This window comes from Saimiri boliviensis, chromosome 1 (genome assembly GCF_048565385.1).
Source record: "Saimiri boliviensis isolate mSaiBol1 chromosome 1, mSaiBol1.pri, whole genome shotgun sequence".
Taxonomy (NCBI): Eukaryota; Metazoa; Chordata; class Mammalia; order Primates; family Cebidae; genus Saimiri; species Saimiri boliviensis.
The window spans coordinates 260,810,865-260,836,477 of record NC_133449.1 but is presented as its reverse complement, the minus strand read 5'-3'; the positions used below and the strand labels follow the sequence as shown (position 1 = coordinate 260,836,477).

At 36.2% G+C, this 25,613-nt stretch overlaps 1 protein-coding gene across 4 annotated transcripts in view; it reads right to left on the bottom strand.

Moving 5' to 3' along the window:
* Positions 1 to 25,613, bottom strand: part of OXCT1 (3-oxoacid CoA-transferase 1) — a 131,529-nt gene that overhangs the window by 40,717 nt on the left and 65,199 nt on the right. For 3 of the 4 annotated variants that reach the window (XM_003925893.4, XM_074386277.1, XM_074386271.1), the window contains 3 exons: positions 24,765 to 24,813; positions 18,129 to 18,201; positions 17,462 to 17,537 (listed from right to left, as the gene is read on the bottom strand). In XM_003925893.4, coding sequence (XP_003925942.1) covers positions 17,462 to 17,537; positions 18,129 to 18,201; positions 24,765 to 24,813 — 198 coding nt within the window. Of the gene's footprint in view, positions 1 to 849; positions 955 to 17,461; positions 17,538 to 18,128; positions 18,202 to 24,764; positions 24,814 to 25,613 lie in introns of those variants that run through there. The other variant, XM_074386264.1, reaches the window with a different exon arrangement.

Sequence of the window (25,613 nt, the reverse complement as noted above, 5' to 3'; positions counted from 1 at the left end):
CAGCAAGCTTAGAGATGTCCTATGTACAATTTTTTTTTTTTTTATTGCATTTTAGGTTTTGGGGTACATGTGATGAACATGCAAGATTGTTGCATAGGTACACACATGGCAGTGTGCTTTGCTGCCTTCCGTCCCCTCACCTGTATCTGTCATTTCTCCCCATGCTATCTCTTCCCACCTCCCCACCCCCCGCCCCTCCCCCATTTCCCCCCAACAGACCCCAGTGTGTAGTGCTCCCCTCCCTGTGTCCATGTGTTCTCATTGTTCAACACCCGCCTATGAGCGAGAATATACGGTGTTTGATTTTCTGCTCTTGTGTCAGTTTGCTGAGAATGATGGTTTCCAGGTTCATCCATGTCCCTATAAAGGACGTGAACTCATCGTTTTTTATGGCTGCATAATATTCCATGGTGTATATGTACCACATTTTCCCTATCCAGTCTATCATCGTTGGGCATTTGGGTTGGTTCCAGGTCTTTGCTATTGTAAACAGTGCTGCAATGAACATTCGTGTGCACGTGTCCTTGTAGTAGAATGATTTATAATCCTTTGGATATATACCCAGTAATGGGATTGCTGGGTCAAATGGGATTTCTATTTTTAAGTCCTTGAGGAATCGCCACACTGTCTTCCACAATGGTTGAATTAATTTACATTCCCACCAACAGTGTAAAAGTGTTCCTATTTCTCCACATCCTCTCCAGCATCTGTTGTTTCCCGATTTTTTAATGATCGCCATTCTAACTGGTGTGAGATGGTATCTCAATGTGGTTTTGATTTGCATTTCTCTGATGACCAGTGATGATGAGCATTTTTTCATATGTTTGTTGGCCTCCTGTATGTCTTCTTTTGTAAAGTATCTGTTCATATCCTTTGCCCATTTTTGAATGGGCTTGTTTGTTTTTTTCTTGTAGATCTGCTTTAGTTCTTTGTAAATTCTGATCTTCGACAAACCTGACAAAAACAAGCAATGGGGAAAGGACTCCCTGTTTAATAAATGGTGTTGGGAAAACTGGCTAGCCATGTGCAGAAAGCAGAAACAGGACCCCTTCCTGACACCTTACACCAAAATTAACTCCAGATGGATTAAAGACTTAAACATCAGACCTAATACCATAAAAACCTTAGAAGAAAATCTAGGCAAAACCATTCAGGACATAGGTGTAGGCAAGGACTTCATGACCAAAACGCCAAAAGCAATGGCAACAAAAGCCAAAATAGACAAATGGGACCTAATCAAACTCCACAGCTTCTGCACGGCAAAAGAAACAGTCAGTAGAGTGAATTGGCAACCTATGTACAATTTCTAAAAATACAGTCAGATCCTTCAGGACTAAAGTTGCAAAGCTTTCAAATGTGCTTATAAATACACGATTCATCTTTTGCCAACCTGAAAGTCATGGTTTATAAAAACTAAGTTTCCTAAAAACCACATTATTACAAGCAGAAGTTACATTCAGGATGAAATTACATTAGCAGATAGTTTCTAAGTGTTAGAATAATAAGTTTGTTTTCATAAAGTTATGGCAGTAAAAAAATAAGAAAAGTTTTGCCTTTTAAGACAGCCATTTCCATAATATTTATGGATTAATTTTTGAAGATCTGGTTATTTAGATCTGTTCTAGGCTATAATTATAATCCAGAAATATGCCAAACAGATAGTGAACGGCTAAAACATGTACTTGAGTCAAAACAAGGCTTATGAGGAATCTTTGTCAGGCCTTCATTTACTCTCCTTATGCACAAATATAAAAAGATTATCTAATTTTCTATTCAGAACTATATTTTGAAATTGGTACTTGCATAGCTAAATTTGGATAATCTGAAAAAATTCATAGATGGAATATCTCTAATAATTCTCTATAAATGAAGTATTAGGACAAATACTCCAATGATATACTTGAGTTATCAAATGGTAATACGGATAGTGTTGAATTTATTGGAAACAAAGTTAAAAACTCTGCCTTTTAGTTAAAATAATTCCACTACATTGGCTAAGAGGGAAGAGAAAAAGGTAAATGTAAAATACTGATGATTTTGCCTGGTATTCAGTTTAGACAGAAGAGGTCCAGAGACAGAGAGGATAAAATGGGAGATGGAAAACTCATGTTTTCCCAATCCTATATTGTTTTCATAACGTGAATTTATCAAGCTAACTCTACGGTTTAAAGATATATGTCACATATCATATGACCCCCAAATAAAAGCCAACTGCTATATCTGGACGTTAACAATAACCATAATCATCTGTTCCAGTGCTGACACCTATCCCAGCTGCTAGGATGATCGAGTGCTGCAAGTTCTTCAACAATGGCCCACCACATGCATCAGACCAGTAAGGAACGCACACAAGCCAGAAGTTGTCAATGTATCATTTTGCAAGTAATAAAAGCACTTAAGGTTCTCTTCTTATTCTGAGTATAATTTTAGTTGTATTCCTCAAGCTTTGACATAAAGTTCTTATTTTTATTAGTTTCTAGATAATTTATAATTTCTTTTTCTTTTTTGATCCAATGCCCTTTGGGAGAAGAACATAGGATAGCTCTTATGTGTTTTGCAACGTTTAACATGGAAGTAAAATATACCCAGAAGCAAAATTGGAATGCAATTTTCACCATAGGATTGACTTTCAGAAGAAAATCCTCACTAAAATAACTCTCCACATTTCAAAGCCTTTATATTACCATAGGCTAAATTATTAAATGTAGATTATTTCTAGGTCTCATACGTGTTAGAAGCTTGAACCAGGTAGAAAAATGCTTAAGTTTTACCATCTCTCAAATATTGATTTTTTTCTAAGTATTCAAAATTCCCTATTACATTGCAGCATCTTTAGAAATGTGTAGATCCACAGCTTAGAGGTTAAATTTTAAGCCTTGGGTTCTGTTCGGGATTTACTGAATTCAAGAACTTAATTTCAGAGATCAGATCTGCACTTCATGATAAATTAGACTTGCCACATGTGGCTATATGAATCTGAATTAAACAAAATTACAAATTGAGTCTATCAGTTATACTAGCCACATTTGAAGTACTCAAAAGCCACATGTGGCTAATGGCTCCCACATTGTACAAGCACATATAAAATGTCTCCGTCATCACGGAAAGTTTTCTGGATGTACTATATTAGACCAACAGAGAGAAAGTAATCTGTACAAAGTCACAATTTGTTAGTAACAAAGCTAAAATTAGAATTCAAGTCTTTAAAATTCTATGCTTACTTGCTTTCCACTAACCACACTGTCTGAACCAACACAAAGAAAGTAAAAGATCTGAATATGATAACTAACAAGCTCAATCTTATATAAAATTATCTTATTTTCATGTAAAGGTTAGGAAAAAAACAAGTTATCTGGCCACCAAGAAAACCCAATAAATTCCAAAAAGCAATGTAAAGAATAACTCCTTGAAACCTTTGAAATTCAAAGAAAAAAACATTTATAATAAATGATTGGGCCAAAAAAGAAATAAAAACTGAAATTAAAAGCTACCTGGAAATTAATGAAAATAAGAACTTTGTGAAAGATTATGACATGCAATTAAAATTGTATTTGGAAAAACACAGAGCCTTAAATGCTTTTATAATAAGGACTGCAGTTAAGTATTTGAATTTATAAATCTAGAACCCGTACAACATTAAAAAGTGAGTAGACATAAAGAAAATTAGCAAGGCTAAACATTTACAGCATTAGGATAAAGAGTAGATATAACAACAGTCTGAGGAAATTAAAGGTATGCAAGAATATGATATGTTTTGGGTTGAATGAATTTGAAAATCCAAAAGAAATAGATGTGTTTTGGAAAATGCAAGTTAATAAAATTGCCAAAAGAAGACAGAAAATTCTCAGCAAACTGACACAAGAGCAGAAAATCAAACACCGTATATTCTCGCTCATAGGCGGGTGTTGAACAATGAGAACACATGGACACAGGGAGGGGAGCACTACACACTGGGGTCTGTTGGGGGGAAATGGGGGAGGGGCGGGGGGTGGGGAGGTGGGAAGAGACAGCATGGGGAGAAATGACAGATACAGGTGAGGGGACGGAAGGCAGCAAAGCACACTGCCATGTGTGTACCTATGCAACAATCTTGCATGTTCATCACATGTACCCCAAAACCTAAAATGCAATAAAAAAAAAAAGAAAAAAAAAAAAAAGAAGACAGAAAATTTGAGACCAAAAGGCATAAGAATATCTTACAAATTGTTAAAAATTGACTATTTGTATTAAAAGACCAACTGATTCAACATCAATTTAAATAATGACATTGATAAATTAAAGATGAAGAACTGTGATTAAACAGATGGAAACACACTGAGTAAATTCAACTGTCATTCAGTTTAAAAACTATAAGCAAAAGGACCAAAGGCAAACATTTATTAGAAGCATAACATAATATTAAGTTAAAACTCTAAAAACTCTAACTGAATTCATCGAAATCAAGGTCCTCAATCACTACTATTTACATTGTTTTAATGATTAAATTAAAAATATTTTCAGATAAGAGAACTTTATAGCGTGTCTAAGAATATTTTAAAAATTATTACAGCTAATAAGAAAATTTAGTAAAATGAATAGATATAAGAAATAAATAGAAACCAGCAGTTTTCCTTTGTATTAGCAACAGCCATTTGTAAACTGAAATTTACTATTCAGCTCAAAATATTGACAAGAACTATAAAATAATGTAACAAATGTAACAAAGGTAAAATGAGACCTGAATAGTAAAATATACCATGTTCCTGGATAAGATGACCTAACTAATGCAAACTCATTTAGTTCTTCCCAAACCAACAGTTCATGTGTAGTATACTGCAGTGACCTTTTAGCATTGCCTCCGACAGCTTATTAACTTCATCATAGATAAAAAAATATTCTCTGTACAGGAAAGGACTGTATTGGGTTTGCTCACTGATCTACCCTTTATTGTTAATGTAACACCTAATGCAAAAAGAAAAACAATGTTAACAAATTTTGTTGAATAAAAGCTATGCCATGGATCACATTTTACAAATATGGAGCTAAGGTCTAGAAAGGTAAAGTGACTGCAGAGACACAACTGCTGCTTTTTTTTTTTTTTTTCCTTCAACTTTATTTTAAGTACTGGGGTACATGTGCAGGATGTACAGGTTTCTTACATAGGTAAATGTGTGCCGTGTTGTTTTGCTGCACAGATCATCCCATCACCTATGTATTTAGTCCAGAGTCTATTAGCTATCCTTCCTGATGCTCTCACTCTCCCCATACCCCAACAGGTCCTCGGTATGTGTTGTTTCCTGATGTGTCCATGTGTTCTCATTGTTCAGTTCCCACTTACAAGTGAGAACATGCAGTGTTTGGTTTCTTGTTCCCACATTAGTTTGCTGAGGATAATGGCTTCCATCTCAAACCAGCTCCCTGCAAAGAACATGATCTTGTTTCTTTTCATGGCTGCACAGTATTGCATGGTGTATATGTAACACATTTTATTTAACCAGTCTATCATTGATGGGTCTTTAGATTGATTCCATGTCTTTGCTATTGTGAACAGTGAAGCAAAGAACATAACAAACACATGTTACTTTATTACAGAATGATTTATATTCATGGGTATATACCCAGCAACAGGATTGCTTGGTCCAATGGTATTTCTGCCTCTAGGTCTTTGAGGAATTGCTGCACTGTATTCCACGATGGTTGAACTAATTTACACTCCCATCAACAGTGTAAAAGTGTTCCTTTTTCTCTGCAACCTTGCCAGCATCTGTTGTTTTTCGACTTTTTAGTTACAGTCATTCTGAGTGGCATGAGATGATATCTCATTAGGGTTTAGATTTGCATTTGCATTTCTCTAATGATCAGTGATGTTGAGCTTTTTTTTTTTTTTAATGGGGTCTCACTCTGTTGCCCAGGCTGGAGTGCAGTGGTGCAATCTCAGCTAACTGCAACCTTCACCTCCAGGTTCAAGCAATTCTCCTGCCTTAGCCTCCCAAGCAGCTGGGATTACAAGCACATGCCACCATGACTTGCTAATTTTTGAATTTTTGTAAAGATGGGGTTTCATCGTGTTGGCCAGGTTGGTCTCCAACTCCTGACTTGAAGTAATCTGCCTGCCTTAGCCTCCCAAATTGCTGGGATTATAGGTGTGAGCCACTGTGCCTGGAGCTTTTTTTCATGTTTATTGGCCACATGTATGTCTTCTTTTGAGAAGTGTCTGTTCATGTCCTTTGCCCACTTTTTAATGGGGTTGTTTTTTTCTTGTAAATAAAAACAAAGTTCCTCACAGACTCTGAATATTAGTCATTTGTCAGATAGATAGATTGCAAATATTTTCTCCCATTCTGTAGGTTCACTCTGATAACAGTTTCTTTTGGACACAGCTGCATCTAAGTGTATTTGAAAAAAAAATTACAGACAGTTCTTTGTATTGGAATGTTGTTTTTCAAAGGCAAACTTTCCAGTGTGGAAAGAGCATCCCTACAAAACTATAAACAGAAGAGAGAGGTTCTAATTTGGCTTAGCTATTAACTAGAGTTTTGCAGCCTGAGCTGAGTCACTTCATCGGGATTCGGGTTTTCCACTAATAACATTAGGGTGCTGTACAGCTGAATGATATTAAAGAATTATATCCTTAATTCCTTATTGTTAGATGGGATAACAGAATTGCAGTTTACGAAAAGAATCATTATATAATGAAATTTGAAAATAATCTTTCAGATAATGCTGAAATGTTTATGGATGGAATATGAAGAGCATTTGCTTCAAAATAATCTGAGGAGAAGGGAAATTAAGTACAGATGAAACAAGACTGATCATAAGTGGATAACTATCTAAGCTGGATGTATGCATTTCCTTTCTATTTTTATAGAGAGTATATTTAAACATTTCCTCAAAAGTGTTGATCAAGATGATCTCTAAACCAAAAGAAGAGAGCAGTAAAGATTTCACCAACCGGGAATACAAAATTCAGTCATTTAATAAAATTTAGTCTTCAGGATTCATTAGCCTTTAGCTACAGGGTCACTAGCAGTTATCATTAGCCCTTTGGTTTCATTCCCTGGTAAGTCACATCAGCAACACTATGATTTATCATATTACTAATAATGGGTTTCTAGGAGGCCTCATCTATCATTTTTAATGTTTCTTCTCCTCCTTTTAAGTGAGCTGTTTAATGAGAAGAGGCTGCTGTAGTCACACAAATGCATCATTAGACAAAACGATATTTATAGCAAATATCAAACTCATTGTTCATAAGAGAGACAGAGATCGACTGATTCAAAGACAACCAAATCCCACTCTATGCAAAGAAGTCTGCCTTTCAACACCAGAGTAGATGGAGAATATTTTATCAAATTCTTACAAGAGTGTGTGGTAGGCAGTAAAGCAGCATGGTTTGGAATTAGATATCTAGCTCACTTTTCTTTTAGTCTCTATGTTGAACACATCCAAGTTCTAGTGAAGAGTCAAAGTCTTAAGTAGCTGTTCAAATTATATCACATGAAACACAGCAAGAAGAGAAATATTTCCTTTCCTCCAGATAAAAAAGACTCACATAGCAATCAAAAGGCAAAATCTCTGTAAGACTGTTGAAGATGGAGAACGTCTTTCACATTCTTATGTCCCTTTGCTTCTGTAAAAGTTAACATGTGTGAGGGCCTAGGCTGGGTGGGATGGCTTGCTAATGAATTTGCTTTGGTTCCTTTCTGATCTTAAGCTTTTTAAAATTTCTCTTCAGTATTCCTCTCTTTGCAATGATTCTCGTATTTCTACAGTTGCGCTTCAATGTTTCCTGTTCAACAAGTATTGCAAGCCAATTTTACAAATGTTCTTTGTAGAGGGCCTGAAATTTTCCAAAAAATTTTTTTGATTCATAGAGTACAAAAAACAAAAGGGTAAATAAAATGGATAAAGTACCTCATATATGACATTTAGGTTAATTGTAAGTGACTGGGCAGTGGAGACTTTAGAATTTGGGTGAGAGCTTAAAGGGAACAGGATGCAAAAGAACCAACATGCAAATAGTCCACCTAGTGCCTTTCAAAAATCCCACCATGCGGGAGGCTGAGGCAGGAGAATTGCTTGAACCCAGGAGACGGAGGTTGCGGTGAGCCAAGATTGTGCCATTGCACTCCAGCCTGGGTAACAAAAGCAAAACTCCGTTTCAAAAAAAAAAAAAAAAAATCCCAGCATGAATAAGAGTCATATATACCCAGCATATATCCTTGAAACTGCAACAGACTTCACCTGACAATCATTTCTGCATAAGGCTTACAGAATGCTAAACAGATTTTTATGTATTTTGCAGTTTGTTCTGCTTCCATTCTGAAAGGCAGTTAAATACTCCCAAAAGTACCTGTGGCAGAATGTGAAGCACATAAGAGCAAAAAAGACTGTGATTCTACTTCTCTTTTCATCACTTGCCACAGATGTGAACTTAAATAGTTAGCTCCCTTGGTCTGAGTCTCTTCATCTATAATAACAGGAATATTTATATTTAACTCAGTGTTCTGTGAGGATAAAATGGCAAGAAATATTCAGAACCTGGCCAGTGGCATGTGCTTAATAATGTTAGTTCCCTCCTTGCAAATACAGATTTAGAATTTAGCTGTGGCTTTTAAACCTTAAGCATAGCTTTTAATCATTGACAGGATCCCTCAAGTAAGAGAAATTTTCCTCACAAAATGAATATATCAAGTATGTCAGTCTCTACATATACCTTTAGTCTGAAAAATATCGGGTGTAAATAAGGAAACTAAACATTAACTTTCAACATGTTTTCCAGATAGTCATAGATAAAAGTATTTTTGGGATAATCAAATATAGCACCCAAGAAAAGTATAATAAATAACTTATGTTTCTAATAACATCCTAAATTCATGAATTGCTAATAAAAAGTTGGCTTTCTAAAAAAATGCATACCCATTTGTTAAATCACTGTATAAGAGGAAATAACATTTTTCTCTTAGAAATTCTGAAGGCATTGAATACATTTTTAATCAGCAGAGGAAGTAAAGGTCCAACCCAATGGGTCAGTATTTTTATTCCCAGGTAGGGCAAACAGGGTTTGGCTCGGTTCTTCCACAGTCCTCTGTGGAAAGTAGGAAACAGAACAGGCTGAGGGGAACTACCTAGAGGTATTGGAACCATAGATGGAAAACACTCTTATATGCACCAAGGCTTAACTGAATATGAGCTTATATGGGCAAATATGTTTGAAAAATATCAAAGAGTTTTTTCCTCATTTTTGAAGATTACTTAAAAAGAGAGTTGACTATTTAAAGCGGAAATAATAGTAAAGTAGTATAAGATTTATATCACATGCAGAATTAAATATGATAAATAGGGAGGATAAATGGCAACAAGAAAAAGGCAGGGTGATGAGCAAAAGTGGTGGTAACCAGATGTTAGATGAGATCTTACTGTCTCACTTTTGGCTGATAGAAGAGGTGGGGGAGACCAGCATGTAGTGTAGAAGCTCAGAAGTAGAAGTGACAAAGAAAATAGTCAAAAGCACATTCCAAGGCTCTTGGGACCCTCTGCAGGACCAATAAATACAGTATGGGAATAGCACAGAGTTTCACATGAAGGATTTATGTAATGAAAAGTGGTCCTACCTACCCCCACACTTCTCAGCAACCAAAGAAGTGGTAATGGTGTGTCTGCCCATCACTCCATTGACAACCCAGGGCCTGAAAGACAGTTCCTGCAGATAGGGAGTGCTGCCTGACTCCTACCTGAGAAAGCTAAAGGGGCTGTTTGGGGGAAGTAACTACACTATCACTGGAGGCAGTATGAGAAATGTGAGGGCTTCCCAGATGGGGACCATGTGAGAGAGAACCAGCCTAAACAGATTTTAATGCTTTGTCAAAAGGACAGCCCAGGACGGACTCTACCCCTAAGAGTCTAGGTGTTAAGTGGACCACAGGAAAGTCAGAAGCTGCTAGGGAAGCATCCAGCCATCACCCATAGGAGCAGCTGTTACAGGAGGAACCAAGAAGGGGGCCTCTAAAGACAGCCACTCACCCAACTCCCCACACAGAGAGAGGAAGGCATCAGCTTTAAATACTTTTATGGACCAGAGATCATGTAGCCAGTAAACAGTATTACCAGCCCCTAGATATGTAAAGTCTTTCCTGCCCTATTTCCTTGCCTCTCCTTTCTCTTGAATTTTGATCCTAGTGGGTGTCAAACAGTGAGCTGGAAGAGAAGGGAAGTAGAGAAAAAGCGAAAGAATATCATATAACCTTCAAATGCAGGCAGACTATAACCAGGAGATCAAAAATGAGGAGACGCATTGCTTTTGAATTGTTATTAAAGCATTGTTCACTGTTTTTGAATGGACTCTCTAATTTCTGAATGAAGACTGAGTTTATGAATTAAAGTGACCTAAGAGCAGTTTATTTTCTGAGAGTTAGCTGAAATGTCATGCAGCCTGAGTATTCATTAAGGGCAGAGGAAAAGCTTCCCTAACAGAATAAGGTTAAAGAGTACCACAGGAGATATAAAAGAGCTGTGTTTTAATTTTATCCCATATTTAGGGCTTGTTCAAAATATTGTAAACAGAAGAAATGCATGCACACTCACACACGTGCTTGTTATGGTGGATCTCCTGAGATACATTCACTGACATAGAATAGTCAACGTCAATGTTGTTTTTTAAAATAACAAAAGATAGCAGCACTGGAATTTGATAATTGCTAGAAGCCAAAAGGAAGGTCTCCAAAACAAGAATGAAAAGGATTAAGTGCCCTCCAGAAGAGTAAGACATGGCTGCTCCTTAGTCCCCGATAGCAGCTTTTTAAAGAAATGCCAAATAACAGAAGAAAATAATGTAACTTTAAAAAAGCTGATACCAATGCTGGTAATAGAGTAGAAACAGTTTGAGAGTAAATTGGGATAATTTTTCTGGCCAGTAACTCAGTGATATAACTCAAAACCCGTACAATACTGACAAAGCTATTCTACTTCTACGGGTTTATACTAAGAAAATCATCAGTAGATACACAATGACATAAATTCAAAAATGTTATCAGTGATATTAAACAGTTAGAAAAATCAAACTAACATGAAAAAGTAGCTTTCAGACATTAGACCACACACAGTACAGGACGATGATTTCTGAAAGAAAGGAAGCTACAAGATAGACCTACAATTTCCCCCAGCTTACTGCCTGGAGAGAATTTGCAGGCTGCAGTATAGGAAGTGGAACCCAGCAGTCTTGGTGGCTTCAGAGAGTCTGAGGCAAATACAATTTAGGTTAAGATCTGAAAACACCAGAAAGGAAGTCACTATACAAAGAGAGAGAACTCAGATTTGCAGAGGAGGAACATCTCAAGTCTTTAGCAGAGTACTGATGTGTGCATATATGAGGAAAAATTAGTCAAAGCCTGAAAAAGAACCATTAAGCAAGCATTAGCTAAAAAATTACCTAGAACTAACACAGGTCTAGGAACAATTCACAATCTCATCAAACAGTGAGGAAAGATTTCATAATACATGGAGCATCAGGTAGAGTCCTCCGAAGAAACCTGCCTCAGTAGTGGGCTAACTTAGACTGCAACTAAAGGCTACTGTCAACTAATCTTAACACAGCTTAAAAGCAAATATTGAAAAAGATCAACCTGAGAGACATCCATATGCCATATACTACAAGAAACATCAAAGGATGTCCTTCAAGCAGAAGGAAAACAGCATCAAATGGCAATCTAGATCTGTGCACAGAAAAAGTGCAACAAACAGAAAATACATTGGAAAAGGATGAAAGAGATTTTTTTTCCTCATTTTTAAAGATTACTTAAAAAGATAGTTGACTGTTTAGAGCAAAAATAATAGCAAAGTGTTATAAGGTTTATATCACACACAGGTTTAAATATCATTAAAAATAACACACAAAATAAGGGCAGAAAATAGGAGTTTACTATTGCATAATTCTTACATTATACATAAAGTGATATATGACTTGAAGTAGATTATGATAAAATATATATATTGGAGACTCTAGAGAAACCACTAAAAATAATACAACACTGAAGATAAAATACTCGAAAAATACTTAACTTATCTAAAAGAAATCAAAGGGCAAAAAGAGCAGATGAGGTAAACAGAAAAAAAAAATTCTGATAGATTTAAACCCAACCATATTGGTGATTACGTTAAATGTAAATGATCTAAACCTCCAATTAAGAGTTAGAGATTATAAGATGATACTGTGATAATGATCTAACTATATGATTACAAAAACCTACTTAAAAATAAAGGTTTTCACAGGTTACAGGCAGAAGAATAGAGAAAGATACTATGAAGAGTGACTATATCAGTATCGGAGAGTAGACTTCAATATAAGGAATACTATTTAAAAGACAAAATGACAGAGAGAGAGATCAATTCATTAGGAGAATGTAAGCTTAAATGTGTATGAATGCAAGTAGTAACAGCTCTAAAACAGATAAAGCAAAAAAAAGTGATATAACTGAAAGAAAAAAGACACATCCATAATTATAGCTGAAGATTTCAAGTCTACTCTCTCAGTAACTGATAAGACACAGAACACTTGAACAACACTAACTGCCTATTTGACCCAGATGACACTTATAGAACATTCTACCCAACAAGAGCAGAATATATATTCAAGTGCAAATGAAAGTCACTAAAATTAGACTATATTCTGGGCCATAAACAAGTCTCAAATTTAAAAGGACTAACACTATAAAGAGTATGCTCTCTGACCTCAAAAGAAATAAACTGAAAAACTTTTTAAAGTTATACGGAAAATCACCAAATATTTGGAAACTGACACACTTCAAAATAAACAATGGGTCATGGAAAAAATAACAAGGAAGATCAGAAAGTATTTTGAAGAGACTGAAACAACATAAAAATTTGTAGCTGTCACTAATACAGTGATTAGAGAGAAATGTATAGCATTACTTGCTTATATTAGAGAAAAAAAGTTTCAAATCAATGATCTAAGGCAGGAGTTGGCAAATTTTTTCTGTAAAGGGCCAAATGGTAAATATTTTAAGCTTTGCAAAGCACACAGCTTCTATTCTAACTGCTTAACTCTACTATGGCAGTACAAAAGCAACCACAAATATATATACACACACACACACACACACACATATATATATATATATATATATGAGTGAATACGGCTATGCTCCAAGAGAAATTTACAAAAATAGGCAGCAGCCAGACTTGGTACATGGACCACAGTTTGCTGACCGCTGCTAGAATGTCAGCTCCATAAATGCAGAGAATTTTGTGTTTTGTTAACTGTCGCATTCCCAAAAACATTGACCTTTATATTTAATAGTGCCTGGCTCTTAATCTTTGCCAAATCAATACTTGTTGAATGAATGAGCTAATTTAATCCCCAGAACAAGCATGAGTTAAAAGTTATCATTTTACCAATGAATATACTAAAAAAGTGATACACTAAATGATCAATAAGAACCAGTATTTAAGCTCAAGTCTGTCTAATTCCAAAGTTTTATGAGCTTTCCATGATATTACATTAATAAGAGAAAGGCATTACTAATTGTAAAAGTTTCACACAATCTCATATATATTTTCCACCTGTTTTTCTTTTCCTGCGCCTCAGGACCAAATAAACGATACACTAATGTTAAAACAATATCTACAGATTTATGCTTATTTATTCATCTATGTCATAATATGTTTAAATATCTATATTTTGGATTTAATATTTGGATTACAATTGATACAACTAAACCAATGGATTGAATCTTGGACACAAATCCCCTTGTAGTTTTATAACCAGGAATACTAGGGACTTAACTGATTTAAAATAGGCAGCATGTCCAGAGAATCCAACAAATTTTATGTGCTCAGATATGTAGCACACATGAGTATGACAATAATTAGTATTTATTCTTTTCAAATGCACAAAGAGATGAAAAATGTGAGAAAGAAAAGGAAAAACAAGACACCAGAAGTGTCTTTCTTGCCATAAGAATGCTTCATTCAATCCTTTCCACACAGAGGAGGGCTCTTGGCTCTCGTGCCACTCACGTGCTGCAGCCCTGTCCAGTGGGCTGCTATTTTGTGCTTTCAATAACCAGCTCTCATAGCTGACCATACACATCTGCTTCCCTTCATAAGTCAATAATCAATGCCAGCTGTTCTCCAAAAATAGGCATTAGGAAGGCACTAGAACAGCTCTGAATATAGATTCAGTAGACTGCACATCTTTCCATCATTTATTAGCTTGCCTGTGGTTTTGCCATCATCACAATCAGCAGGGAGCTTGAAGGAGCCAACTACTGTTTTGTCAAGTTTTCTCTCTTTGGATGCTCAGGGTAGAATTGTTAAAAAACTGTGCATGTGAGACCAACACTGCATACTAAGAAGCTATTAAAGGGTAAGACAAATAGCATCCACACCATTTGCTTGCCCTGAAGGCTTAATGTTTATTGTAATCTGATGCTGTAATGATTGATTATGATGTCATGGTGCTGAGAATTCATGGCTTATACACCATTGAAAGATTATTAAACTCAGGAAAAGTATAAAATAAATGAAAAATGATATAATAAAGCTGAACTTTTCAGCTTCTTGACTGCCAGATCTTGCAATAAAAATATATTTAAATTATATAAGCCAACAAACCTTTGGCACAAATAAAAATAGCTTGCTTACTGAAATTACGTAAGGAAGGTAAGCTATATCTTTATCCATAACCAATAACAGAAAAAAATGTATCCTCAAAGGGCTTAATTTTTGGTGCTTGAATAAGGACTTAGGATAAGCAGGTTATACTGGCTCCTGCAAAATCATCTTGCTTATACCAGTGTATTTTAAGGTAAATATTCTCTCTTTAATTTTAAGTAATAGAGCATTACTTAATAGCAGCCACTATTTAGAGACTGCTTGCAGTGTTCATTTTTCTTTTTCTTCTCACTTAATCCTAGCAAAAACATGTGCTCCAGATCACATAATTTTAAAAGGTAGAGCTGAAATTCAAACCAAACTAAATCTTATGGTCTTGATTCTGAAGCTTCCCTGAGTCTCGAATAATGAAAATATATACAAAGAAGTCAGGAAATGATTATCAGTTATGAAAGCAACAAAAGAAATGCTAATCAGGAGTAACACTACCAACTTCCACTACCAAAACAGTGGAACCAAACCCAAGAACACTTTTTATGCTTAATTTTTCTCAACTAGATTTCCATGATGTTGCTACAGAACTCCAGAGCTGTTCACCACACAGGTCCATTCCCTTGGGAACTCATAGGCCCCAAGTTATATTGAGAAAAGTATAAAGTAATTAACATTTGTATTTTAGCCATTCACAGGAATCTTGACAGGATATGTAAAAGTATAATACGCATTGGAAAAACTTTCCTACAAATAAGTACATAATGTACATTGTCACTATGAGAGTTTCCAGCCTTACTATATGCTAAATCATAATCTAAACAAATCTTACACTGATATAAAGATGAACATGTTCCCCAAAGGGAAGAAGATATTTAACACATTTCTGCTCCATACCCAGGACCACTGTGCAAACTGATTTCAAAAATCATTAGTCCGGAGAAACAGATATATTTAAAACCCTATTGCTTTTGTTCATAGGACCCAATGCTTTTCTATTCTTTGCCAGGAATCCACAACTTCTTATAAAAATAATAACCAACTTGCCAGGTGCTATGTGTCAAGCTCTGTGCTATGTACTTTGCATGCATTATCACATGTAGTCCTTCATATGGTCCTACAAATAGGTACTATTATATGATTCCCATTTTACAGATGAGGAAAAACAAGAAATCACCTCAAGTTACACTGCCAGCAAGTGTCAGAAATAAGACTTTAACCCAGGACTATCTCACTTCAGGGCCTTGCTCTTACCCACTAAGCTAAGAGAACCAAATGAGACCCATAAAATTATCTGGTCTCAAACCCTCACTTCATGGATGAGGGCATTTTAACCCAAAGAGCATAAGTGAAATGTCCAAGGTCACACCTCGATTACTGGTAGAGTCCATGCTAAAACCCAGGGCTTGCTTTCCTATACTCACTCTACTACCCTATATGGCCCTTTCCTAAAATTTGAAAACAGAAATACATTCCAATTTCCCGCACAAGTACTTCCATATACTTTCAATCTGACTTACTATATGATGCTCAGGAGACGCTCCTTAATGGTTTTTTGTTTGTTTGTTTGTTTTTTGAAGCAACTAAAAGCTGCGGACCCTTATAATTATGGCTGATTCAGAAAGACTAATATTTTTACAACTAAACTGACAACATAATCCACAATTTGCTAAGAGTTCTTCCCATAATGGCTCAATGATATTTTTCTCTTACATTTTAAAATGGGCTGAGTTATAATCAATCTTTAATATGCTGGTTCTCAAACCTGGTCACATATTAGAACCACTGAGTTGCTTTGAATGACCCAGTGTCCAGGCTATATCACTGACTAATTGAATTACAGACTATCTGGGCTGGAACACAGGCATCGAAATTTTTTTAAACTCTGAGGAGATTCCAATATGCCACCAAGTTTGGAAACTAGGGCTTGAATAATTATTAAAACTTAAAATAACATTTCAGGTGGCATTAGATCAAATGAGCTAGACTAACATGATCTCTAATATTATTATCAACTACATTAATCTGCCTTCTTCAAAAAATCATTAAAAAGCAAATTCAAGAAAACTGTAGTATCATAGAACATCAGCCTCAGTTATTTGACAAGATTCTTCTTAGCTGGTTCTATAGAGAAACACATGAAAATCCTTAAATACACACACAAAGAGCAACTGGGCTACCAGCCAAAATGAGCTCATAATCATAAACATATTCATTGTTGTTTCCATGCACATAATAGAGAAGCAACAACCTGGTCTATAATGAACTACATTCATGAATTAAGTCAGTGATAACAGTCCTCTTTTCAAAGCTAATTCTAAGAGGTTTCTTCCTTGATTTAGGTCATTATTAAATGACAACTGTGTATTTCATGATGATGGTAAATTCTCACAGGTTTTGCATTCCATAGTAGAGGACAATGATTATTCATGGGATCACGTGACCAATCAAGATTATTTCCATTACTGATTAATAAAACTAACAACATTAACAAACTTGTTAATTGTTCTTTCTAGTTTAAAACTTTAGTTATGGTAAATATTTGTATTTCTTACTTTCTGTGTATAATTAGCACTTTTTTCTGTTTTTTAAGTCTCCTCCAACTTGGTTTCTTCTAAGGAAGATATTTTGGCTCTGACCTTGACTACTTTTAGTCCCAACTACATGGTAAACTGGCAAAGCTGAATACGTCTCAGTGCCTGCTTAATTAAAATTTGATTCTAATAAGAAATAAACATTAAAACATTTCATTTTTAAAAGACTTGTGATCTCATGGCCCTTTGATAAGATTTTTGCCTTCGTATTTAAAAAATAATTGTTCTGATCCAAGCATAATTCAGAATAAAAAATGTCTACTTACAGGTATCATCCAGTTGGCTAAGTCACCATATTTGGAAACCTGCATGGCTCCTAGCATTGTCAGATCGACATGTCCCCTGAGAAAGAAAGAGGAAGAATAAAGCGAACCTAACAAGCTTTTGTCCCCTTTGCTTGAACTTGCCAGCAATTAGAATAATTTCATAACACCAAAATATATTTGCTTCCCCCACGATACAACTGATTTCCAAATAGATCAGATCCAAGCTGATACAGAGAAATAATCATTAAGAATTTTTTAAGTTATAGTATACACTGTCTCAATAACAAATTATGATCAGGTGTACACAGGGAGATTGTTTCCTTCAATGAGGTAGAATGTGACTATCTGAAGACAAACACTAGCTAGAAAGTGAACACAGTTTGAAGAAAATGTTAGAATCCTCAGAACGAACCTTAGAAATGTTTATTTCAGTCTGGTTGGTACAAAGACATAGATTCCATTTTGGGGGTTCTTTTTCTAATGGTGGGCTGGATATTCAATGCTTAACATTTGATGTGAATAACTTCACATCTTGCAGCCGAACAAACTCCTGATAGCTTTCTGGCTGGGAAATGTGGCTGTGTTTCAGAGCCTTGCTAACATACTCAGAGGATGACTCAGCTCATTCCACACTGTGTGAAACATGAGGGGCTCTGTTATTACGTACCCTCTAATCATTGCAAATGATTCATCGCTGGAGAAAAAAGAGGCTCCTGGAAGAATAGTAACTGTTTCCTTGCCTAAAAACACACACAACACACAGAAAAAAGAAAAGGCTATTAGATTTTTCTAAGATTATCATGGTGAACAGATGTCCGTACCTTCTCCATTTCCAAAAGAACTTAAGCTCCCTTTACTAAAACGCAGTGACATAGCAGGTGCGGGGAACATAGTAGGAACCTTCTGTGGAGGGGAGTATTTTGTCGTTGACATTGCTCTTGCCTTTGCATGATGACAAAAAAGGCAGACCAACTTTTAGTTTTCTTATTGTTTGGAAATTCTCTACAGCAGCAGTAGAGAGTCCCCTTTTTGGCACCTCAGACTGGTTTTGTGGAAGACAATTTTCCCATGAACTGGGGGAGGGTGGTGGTTTCAGAATGAAATTGTTGTTCCACATAAGGTCACCAGGCATTAGATTACAATAAGGAACAGGCAACCTAGATCCCTCACATGCACACTTTACAATGGGTTCAGTTGGGCTCCCATGAGAATCTAACGCTGCCCCTGATCTGAGAGGAGGTGGAGCTCAGGTGGTAATGCTTCTTTGCTGGCTCATCACTCACCTCCTGCTGTGCATCCTGGTTCTTAACAGGCCACGAACCTGTACTGGTCCATGGCTCAGGGATTGGGTACCTCTATTTTACAGGAAATGCACCTCTCTATTTTCTATACCTCTCCAGTCTCTCACCATCCCCATTCCCTTCGCAATCCTCTGCTAAATACCACTTAGGAATGAGGAGGAAGGGAGGTCTGGGATAACAGCTGTCAGAATCCAATTCTACTGTAAGTCACTGGGACAGAGAGATGGTAGAATCAATAGGAACATAAGAAGGAATGCAATTTTGAAGGGAATGACACAGAAGTTTCATTTACTCAATGAATAACTTTCAATTACAAGAAGAATAAGTTCTGAGGATCTAACGTACAGCATGGTAACTATAGTTAATAATATATTGTATAATTGAAATTTGCTAGAAAAGTAGATCTAAGAATTCTCACTACCAAAAGGGGTAACTATGTGAGGTGATGGATGTGATAATTAACAATTGTGGTAATCATTTCACAATGTATATGTACTGTAACTATGTGAGGTGATGGATGTGATAATTAACAATCGTGGTAATCATTTCACAATGTATATGTATATCAAATCATCACGTTATACATCTTAAATCTAAATAATTTGCATTGTTCATGTATATCTCAATGAAGCTGGGAAGAAATAAAAATAAAATTAGAAAACAAATACAGAAAAAAGGACCCACCTAATTCCTTAATATCATTTGGCCTGAACTCTCGAATTTTCATCTCTCTCCCTTTTTCTTTCTTCTTCTGACTCATCTGTATTTTCTTGCCCAATAAGCTTCTACTAAAACCATAGGATTTTCAAAAAATCAGGGAATAACATGGCTAACATACTGGCTAATGTATTTAATGTTAACTTTCAAGAGGTCACCGTGGAAGGACATCTCCCAAGACTTACAACTCACAGTAAAATTCAGAGCTGGAAAGGATTTTCAAGGTCATCTACTCCCCATAGAACTAATAAAATCACCTGACTCATATCTAAGCTGCTCTCATCTTGTGATCTATTTCCTGTCTATTCAGGAGCGTCAGGAGGCTGGGAACAGCTTCTGATCTCAACCAGGAAGGTGCTCACATACCACTTTGCCAAAGATAAGTCACCTGTCTGAGAATACCCCATGCATGGCCCCAGTATACTAGGGCAGACAAAAAGAAAGAAAAGAAAAAAACTGTTAAGACAAGATTGGAACAGGGAATAGCTCCCAGAAACAAAAGAACCACAAGCAGTCTGAATATTCCTAGCTGTGCAACACACTTATATCCTCAGATTCTCAAGTCTTTCTCGAAAGCAAACTTTTCCATCAATATCCCCCTCCGGTCAAACTTGAGTATGGAGAAAGAGTAAGTTTATTTATAAATATATAAGTAAATATATACATATATTTATATCAAAATGAAATATTATCTCTCAAGGGAGTTTGATTCTAAATGATGGAAACATTTTTGTATCTTTTAAAGTTCCATAAAACTGAAAAGTTTTGGAAATTACTTCCTGATATGGTTAGCAGGGGCTTTTAAACAGCATGTAATACTTAGTGGATTAAATCAGATAATGTCTACAAAGTCCTTACTCTAACTTGCCTGGCACAGAGAAAGGGCTTTATAATTGTCAGCTTTTATTATTCCCATTTTTATTATTCCTCTCTCCAAAAGTACTTATAAAAGAGACAATGTCATTGCCCTCTAGGGATAAATGCCTCAGCACTCGACGATTGGCTTATATTGTGGGGTTACATGGCCAGCCTGTGTGAACTCTAGGTTTTAAGACAGACATAACACAACTAAACTTCATTCTAGACACAATGTCTATGACCTGCAAATTCAGATCCTCATCAATCCTGTAAGGTGGAAAGTCAAGGAGGAGGAATTTGCAGGACAAAAAGGAAAAAAAAAACAAAAAACAAAAAAAAACACACATTAAAAAATTCAGTTCTGCCGGGCGCGGTGGCTCAAGCCTGTAATCCCAGCACTTTGGGAGGCCGAGGCGGGTGGATCACGAGGGCAAGAGATCCAGACCATCCTGGTCAACATGGTGAAACCCCGTCTCTACTAAAATACAAAAAATTAGCTGGGCATGGTGGCACGTGCCTGTAATCCCAGCTACTCAGGAGGCTGAGGCAGGAGAATTGCCTGAGCCCAGGAGGCGGAGGTTGCAGTGAGCCGAGATCGCACCATTGCACCCCAGCCTGGGTAACAAGAGCGAAACTCCGTCTCAAAAAAAAAAAAAAAAAAAAAAAATTCCAGTTCTTTGTTTTTTAGGGGCTAAACACTGACTTCCAAAAGACAATCTGCACTAGCCAATAACACATAGAAGGCATATTTACCATGCTATAGGAAACTGAAATCAATGGAAAGAGCTTTGGCTCTTCCTATATCATTTGTGAAGCATAGTTTTATTAAAGAGCCTAGAAAACAATTTTCCTGAAAAAACATTATCAAGTCCTCCACTAATACATTATAGCATCTTATAAATTACATTATTTTGAAGCAAGATTAATCTTCAGCATTTTTAAACATTCATTATCTAAACAGAAATGAGTATCCTAAAATTTAATCCATGCTTTTTAAATACCATGTCCAAGTTTGGTCAAGAAAAGTCATAACTAAAGACAATCAACATAAAGAGGGCTTTCTTATTTGGCTATTCCCAATTGATTTCTGTCTCCTCCGTTTTTTCTTTATGTATATCTGAATATTTTTCATGATATTTGGGCAATAGAGTTACCAATTTCATAGTTACTGAGTCCTTTGGCTTATAATTTAACAGGTCATCCACACAATAGTAAATGCCAACTATGTGCCTTAAACAGTGTTATAAATCATATTTGGGTAATCTAAACTAGTGGTTTGCAAACTTTAACATTCATCAGAATCACATGGAAGATTTATGAACTGCAGACTGCCACATCCAATTGCCAGAGTTTCTAATTCAGTAGGTATGTGGTAAGGTCTGAGAATTTCCTTTCTAAAACATTTGCAGTGATGTTGACGCTGTGGGTCTGGACACCGCACCGGGATTAGAATCACTGCTCTAAGCAAAAGAAACTTACTATTCAGAAATAGAGATAAACAAATAATTATAAGGCAAAATGTGATATGCTTCTTGGAGACATTAGGTAAGTTGTGAATTTCGGGGAAGGTCATTTCGGAGCTACAGTACAATTTGGAGAGGAAAAATTAGCTAGTACTTGAAGGATGGGCATGAGTGTTGATACAAAGTTATCAGTAAGGAGATGGGGATAAAAATGGAATGGAGTGGAACAAAATCTCATGAAAGGCACATGAAGAGCAAAGACATGCAAGAAAGAGTAAGAGCCATGATCAGAAAACACCCAGCAGTCCAGAATGGGTGGACAAAAGTATCCTTGAAGGGTACAAGACAGAAAGCCACAATGGTTGGTTGCAACCACTAAGAGATCTGGAATGCTATGTTATCTGTACTTTAGACTGCAGACCTGTTATTCTTCAGATGCGATACATACACCTCTAGAGCAGAGTTTCTCCTGCTTAGTGCTATTGACCATTGGGGCTAGCTAACTCTGGGGTATGGGGAGACTATTCTGGTTGTTGCAGAATGTTTAGCAGCATCCCTGGCCTCTATCTACTAGATGTCACTCCCCAAGTTGTGACAACCAAAAACATCCTCAGACATTGCCAAATGTCTCTAGAGGCAAAATCAGACCCCACCCCGTTGAAAACCACTACTGTAGAGAGGACATGGCAGGGGCCCAGGAGTATTAAACATGGTGATTCTTTCTAAAGCAACTTTAATCAAAAGTTAAGTCATTCAAAAAACTGTATATTAAAATAAGAAAACATTAAGAAATGAAGAGTGCAAAATGCACAATATAGAAGCAAAAATATGAGACTTAGAAATTCCACAACTGCATTGGGTTACTCTAGGTTAGAGCCCAGATCTTCATGGGACCTCTGAAATGTTCCAAGCACTGCTGTCTGCACCTCTGTGCAATTCAGGTGATCAGGAGGTATAACTCAGTGCATAGAGAAAAAGGCCAGGGGTCACAAGCAGGAGACTGGGGATGAACTCAGTCCCTAACAATGTTATGTTAAACCCGTCACTTCACTTTTCCGGACCACAGTTTCCCAATTTGTAAAACGAGGTTTCATTTGAGGTTCCAATGGTATAAGACATGTTAAAAAGTATGCTCTAAGCCATTGAATACTATACAAGTGGTAGTTCATTTTTATATAACCTTATGAGACTTTTTTTAAAAGAGATCCTTGGAAATAGTTCTACTATTATGTAATAATAGAAATATAACTCTGTACTCAAAGAGATTTCCATAAAATGCTTTCAGGCTAACACAAATAATGGGTTGATCTTCCAGGTAACTTTGAAAATTGAGGAAACTGCCAATTTATATTCTAGGTTCTCGACCTTAAAGTATTTCCTCCCTAATTTAGATAGCTTGAAAATTAAAAGTATCAAAAATCCCCAAAAGGACTTTGAAAAAGTTACAATATTATTAAACTGACTTGCACCTTGGCTTCTCATAAGCAATAAATTCTTGTTTAAAAAAGTAGTTTAAGATTAAACGTGGCACTTCAGAAGCTGAAATGTAAAATTGGTGGCTTCCTTTGGACTGAGCTACTTCTAAGCTCTAAGGAATCAGAAACACCTGTCATTCAACCATATTGAAGAAGTTAACAAGTTTTCCAAGGAAAGTCGGTTTTATAAACTGAAGTCTGAAATTTGGAGCATGCAGTTACTCATTTCACTAACATCATAAATTAATTAAACCAAGCAGCAAATATTTTCACAGACCAATGAGCTATTGCTAAAGGGTACAGTACAATTAAATTACAGCCTTGGTTAAATGTCATTGCTTTATCACAGTAGGCCTTTCAGAGTTGAGTTGTGTTAACTAATTCAACTATTTAACCAGAAGCTGTTTCAATTCCAAAAATTCTAAGTATCAGACATCAATTTTACTTGGCAGCTGGCCTTTATGTTCAGCTCATATTACTTGTCTTCCGAAATTTACACATACTATTTTTGAATGCAACATAAGAATAATACTTTTGTGGGGGCAGAATGAATAAAAGAAAGGTACAGAAAATCATGCTAGAACCTAAAAATTCGCTTCTTATGGGCAGTCCCACTCCAGGGATGATCTACAGTCCCAAAGTGGTAGCAGTGTTGCCTTAAGCATAGGTAGTAAAGATGGGCAAATGACCTGACCTGTTCTTCCTCCTCTAGGCTGTTGATATATGAGTCTATGTCCCAGTCAAAAAAGGCTAGTAATAAAAGGTAAACCACATACATGTAGGAACAAAGTAGACAACGCTCTAGTCCCCAGTTCAATGGAACTACATTCACTAGATCATACTTGTACTTACTGGCAGAGTGCCTCCTTAAGCACCTCTCCTGCTCCAATGAGAACTAGAAAACAGTAATCATTACCTACAACAAAACCCCCAATGCACCAGATAGTTTCTTTTTGCTGCTATGGATTCACTCTCACCCTTCTCTATCCTGAGAAGGCTGACCTACTTTGACTTGAAATTGTCTAATGGGAGGCATAGGCAGGCAATCCAGCAGAGGAGACCCTCAACCCAACCAGGCTGCTGTGAGTTGACTGAGTTCCTCTACCAAAGGCTACAGTTTCTGTTAAGTGGCCTTCTCCTGTCACTGCCACATAGGGCCCAGAGGTGGTAACTCCCTGTGGGATTTCACCATCCTTTCTGGTTCTCTTTTAATCATGTCCATGCCCTTGTAAATTGACAGATATAAGAGTGCTATCTATTTAGAAGCAGGAAACTGATTGATTGACCCAGCAAAGTTCTTCCATCTGCATTTCCTCCTTTATCTTAGTCATTCCTGAATGAGAAGAGACCTCAAAAAAGTTTATTTCTCCTCCTAAACAATGAATACAGTGGAGTGCTCTCCAGGAAAAGACAAATAATTGAGTCCAAACGCTTGTTATTTAGCACAAAATTAACAGCAAAGGGAAAAGCTAGAAATAAGTGAGCTTACCTGCATTAATTAGATCTGCATCAGCTTCATGTTGTCGTGGATAAGGACCCTGTCAAATACAACACACATTCAATTAGTAAATGAAGATTCTCACTGAATCACATACTAAAACTGTACTATAAATAACTTCCCTAAGAACCCTAGAAATTTATCATTTGAAGACTTGAGTTAAACTTCTGAAAAATAATTCTGTGGTATCCATGGTTCTGTTTCTCATGTTAGTCTTTTCTATACTGAAGCTGTGATTGGGTAAATGAAAAATATTTTCTAAAAATTACCAGTTTGAAAGAACTGCTATGCTATTAGAAATGTAAGTCTATAAAACAAAAAGTAATTATTTAGTCCCTATTGTGAAAATTCATTAGAAATATAGGTCAGTAAAACTATTGTAGGTCAGGGACAGTGGCTCATGCCTGTCCCACTTTGAGAGGCTGAGGCAAAAGGATCACTTGAGGCCAGTTCAAAACCAGGCTGGCCAACATAGTGAGACCCTATTCTCTTAAAAAATAAAAAGAAAAATTTAGTACCTACTATGCAGCCAATGTTATTCAAAAACTTTTCTGTGAAGATCAATGAATACAAACTACATCATGTTATTTGGCTAGAAAGACCTGGAAAGACAAACTTTTAACTTTCTGATCTTTAAAATGTGAAGGCCTGAATTTGGATTTCTAATCGTACTCCTCACTACATCTAAGTTTTGATATACTTATGTCCTTATATTCCTTTTGTATAGCTATTCTCAGTAAAGTTTTTAAATTTTTGCATATGTTTTTATAAAGTAACTATTTAAACAGGGCAAGTAGTTTAAGAATATCACATATATTATATGAAAAGGGAGGAACATGT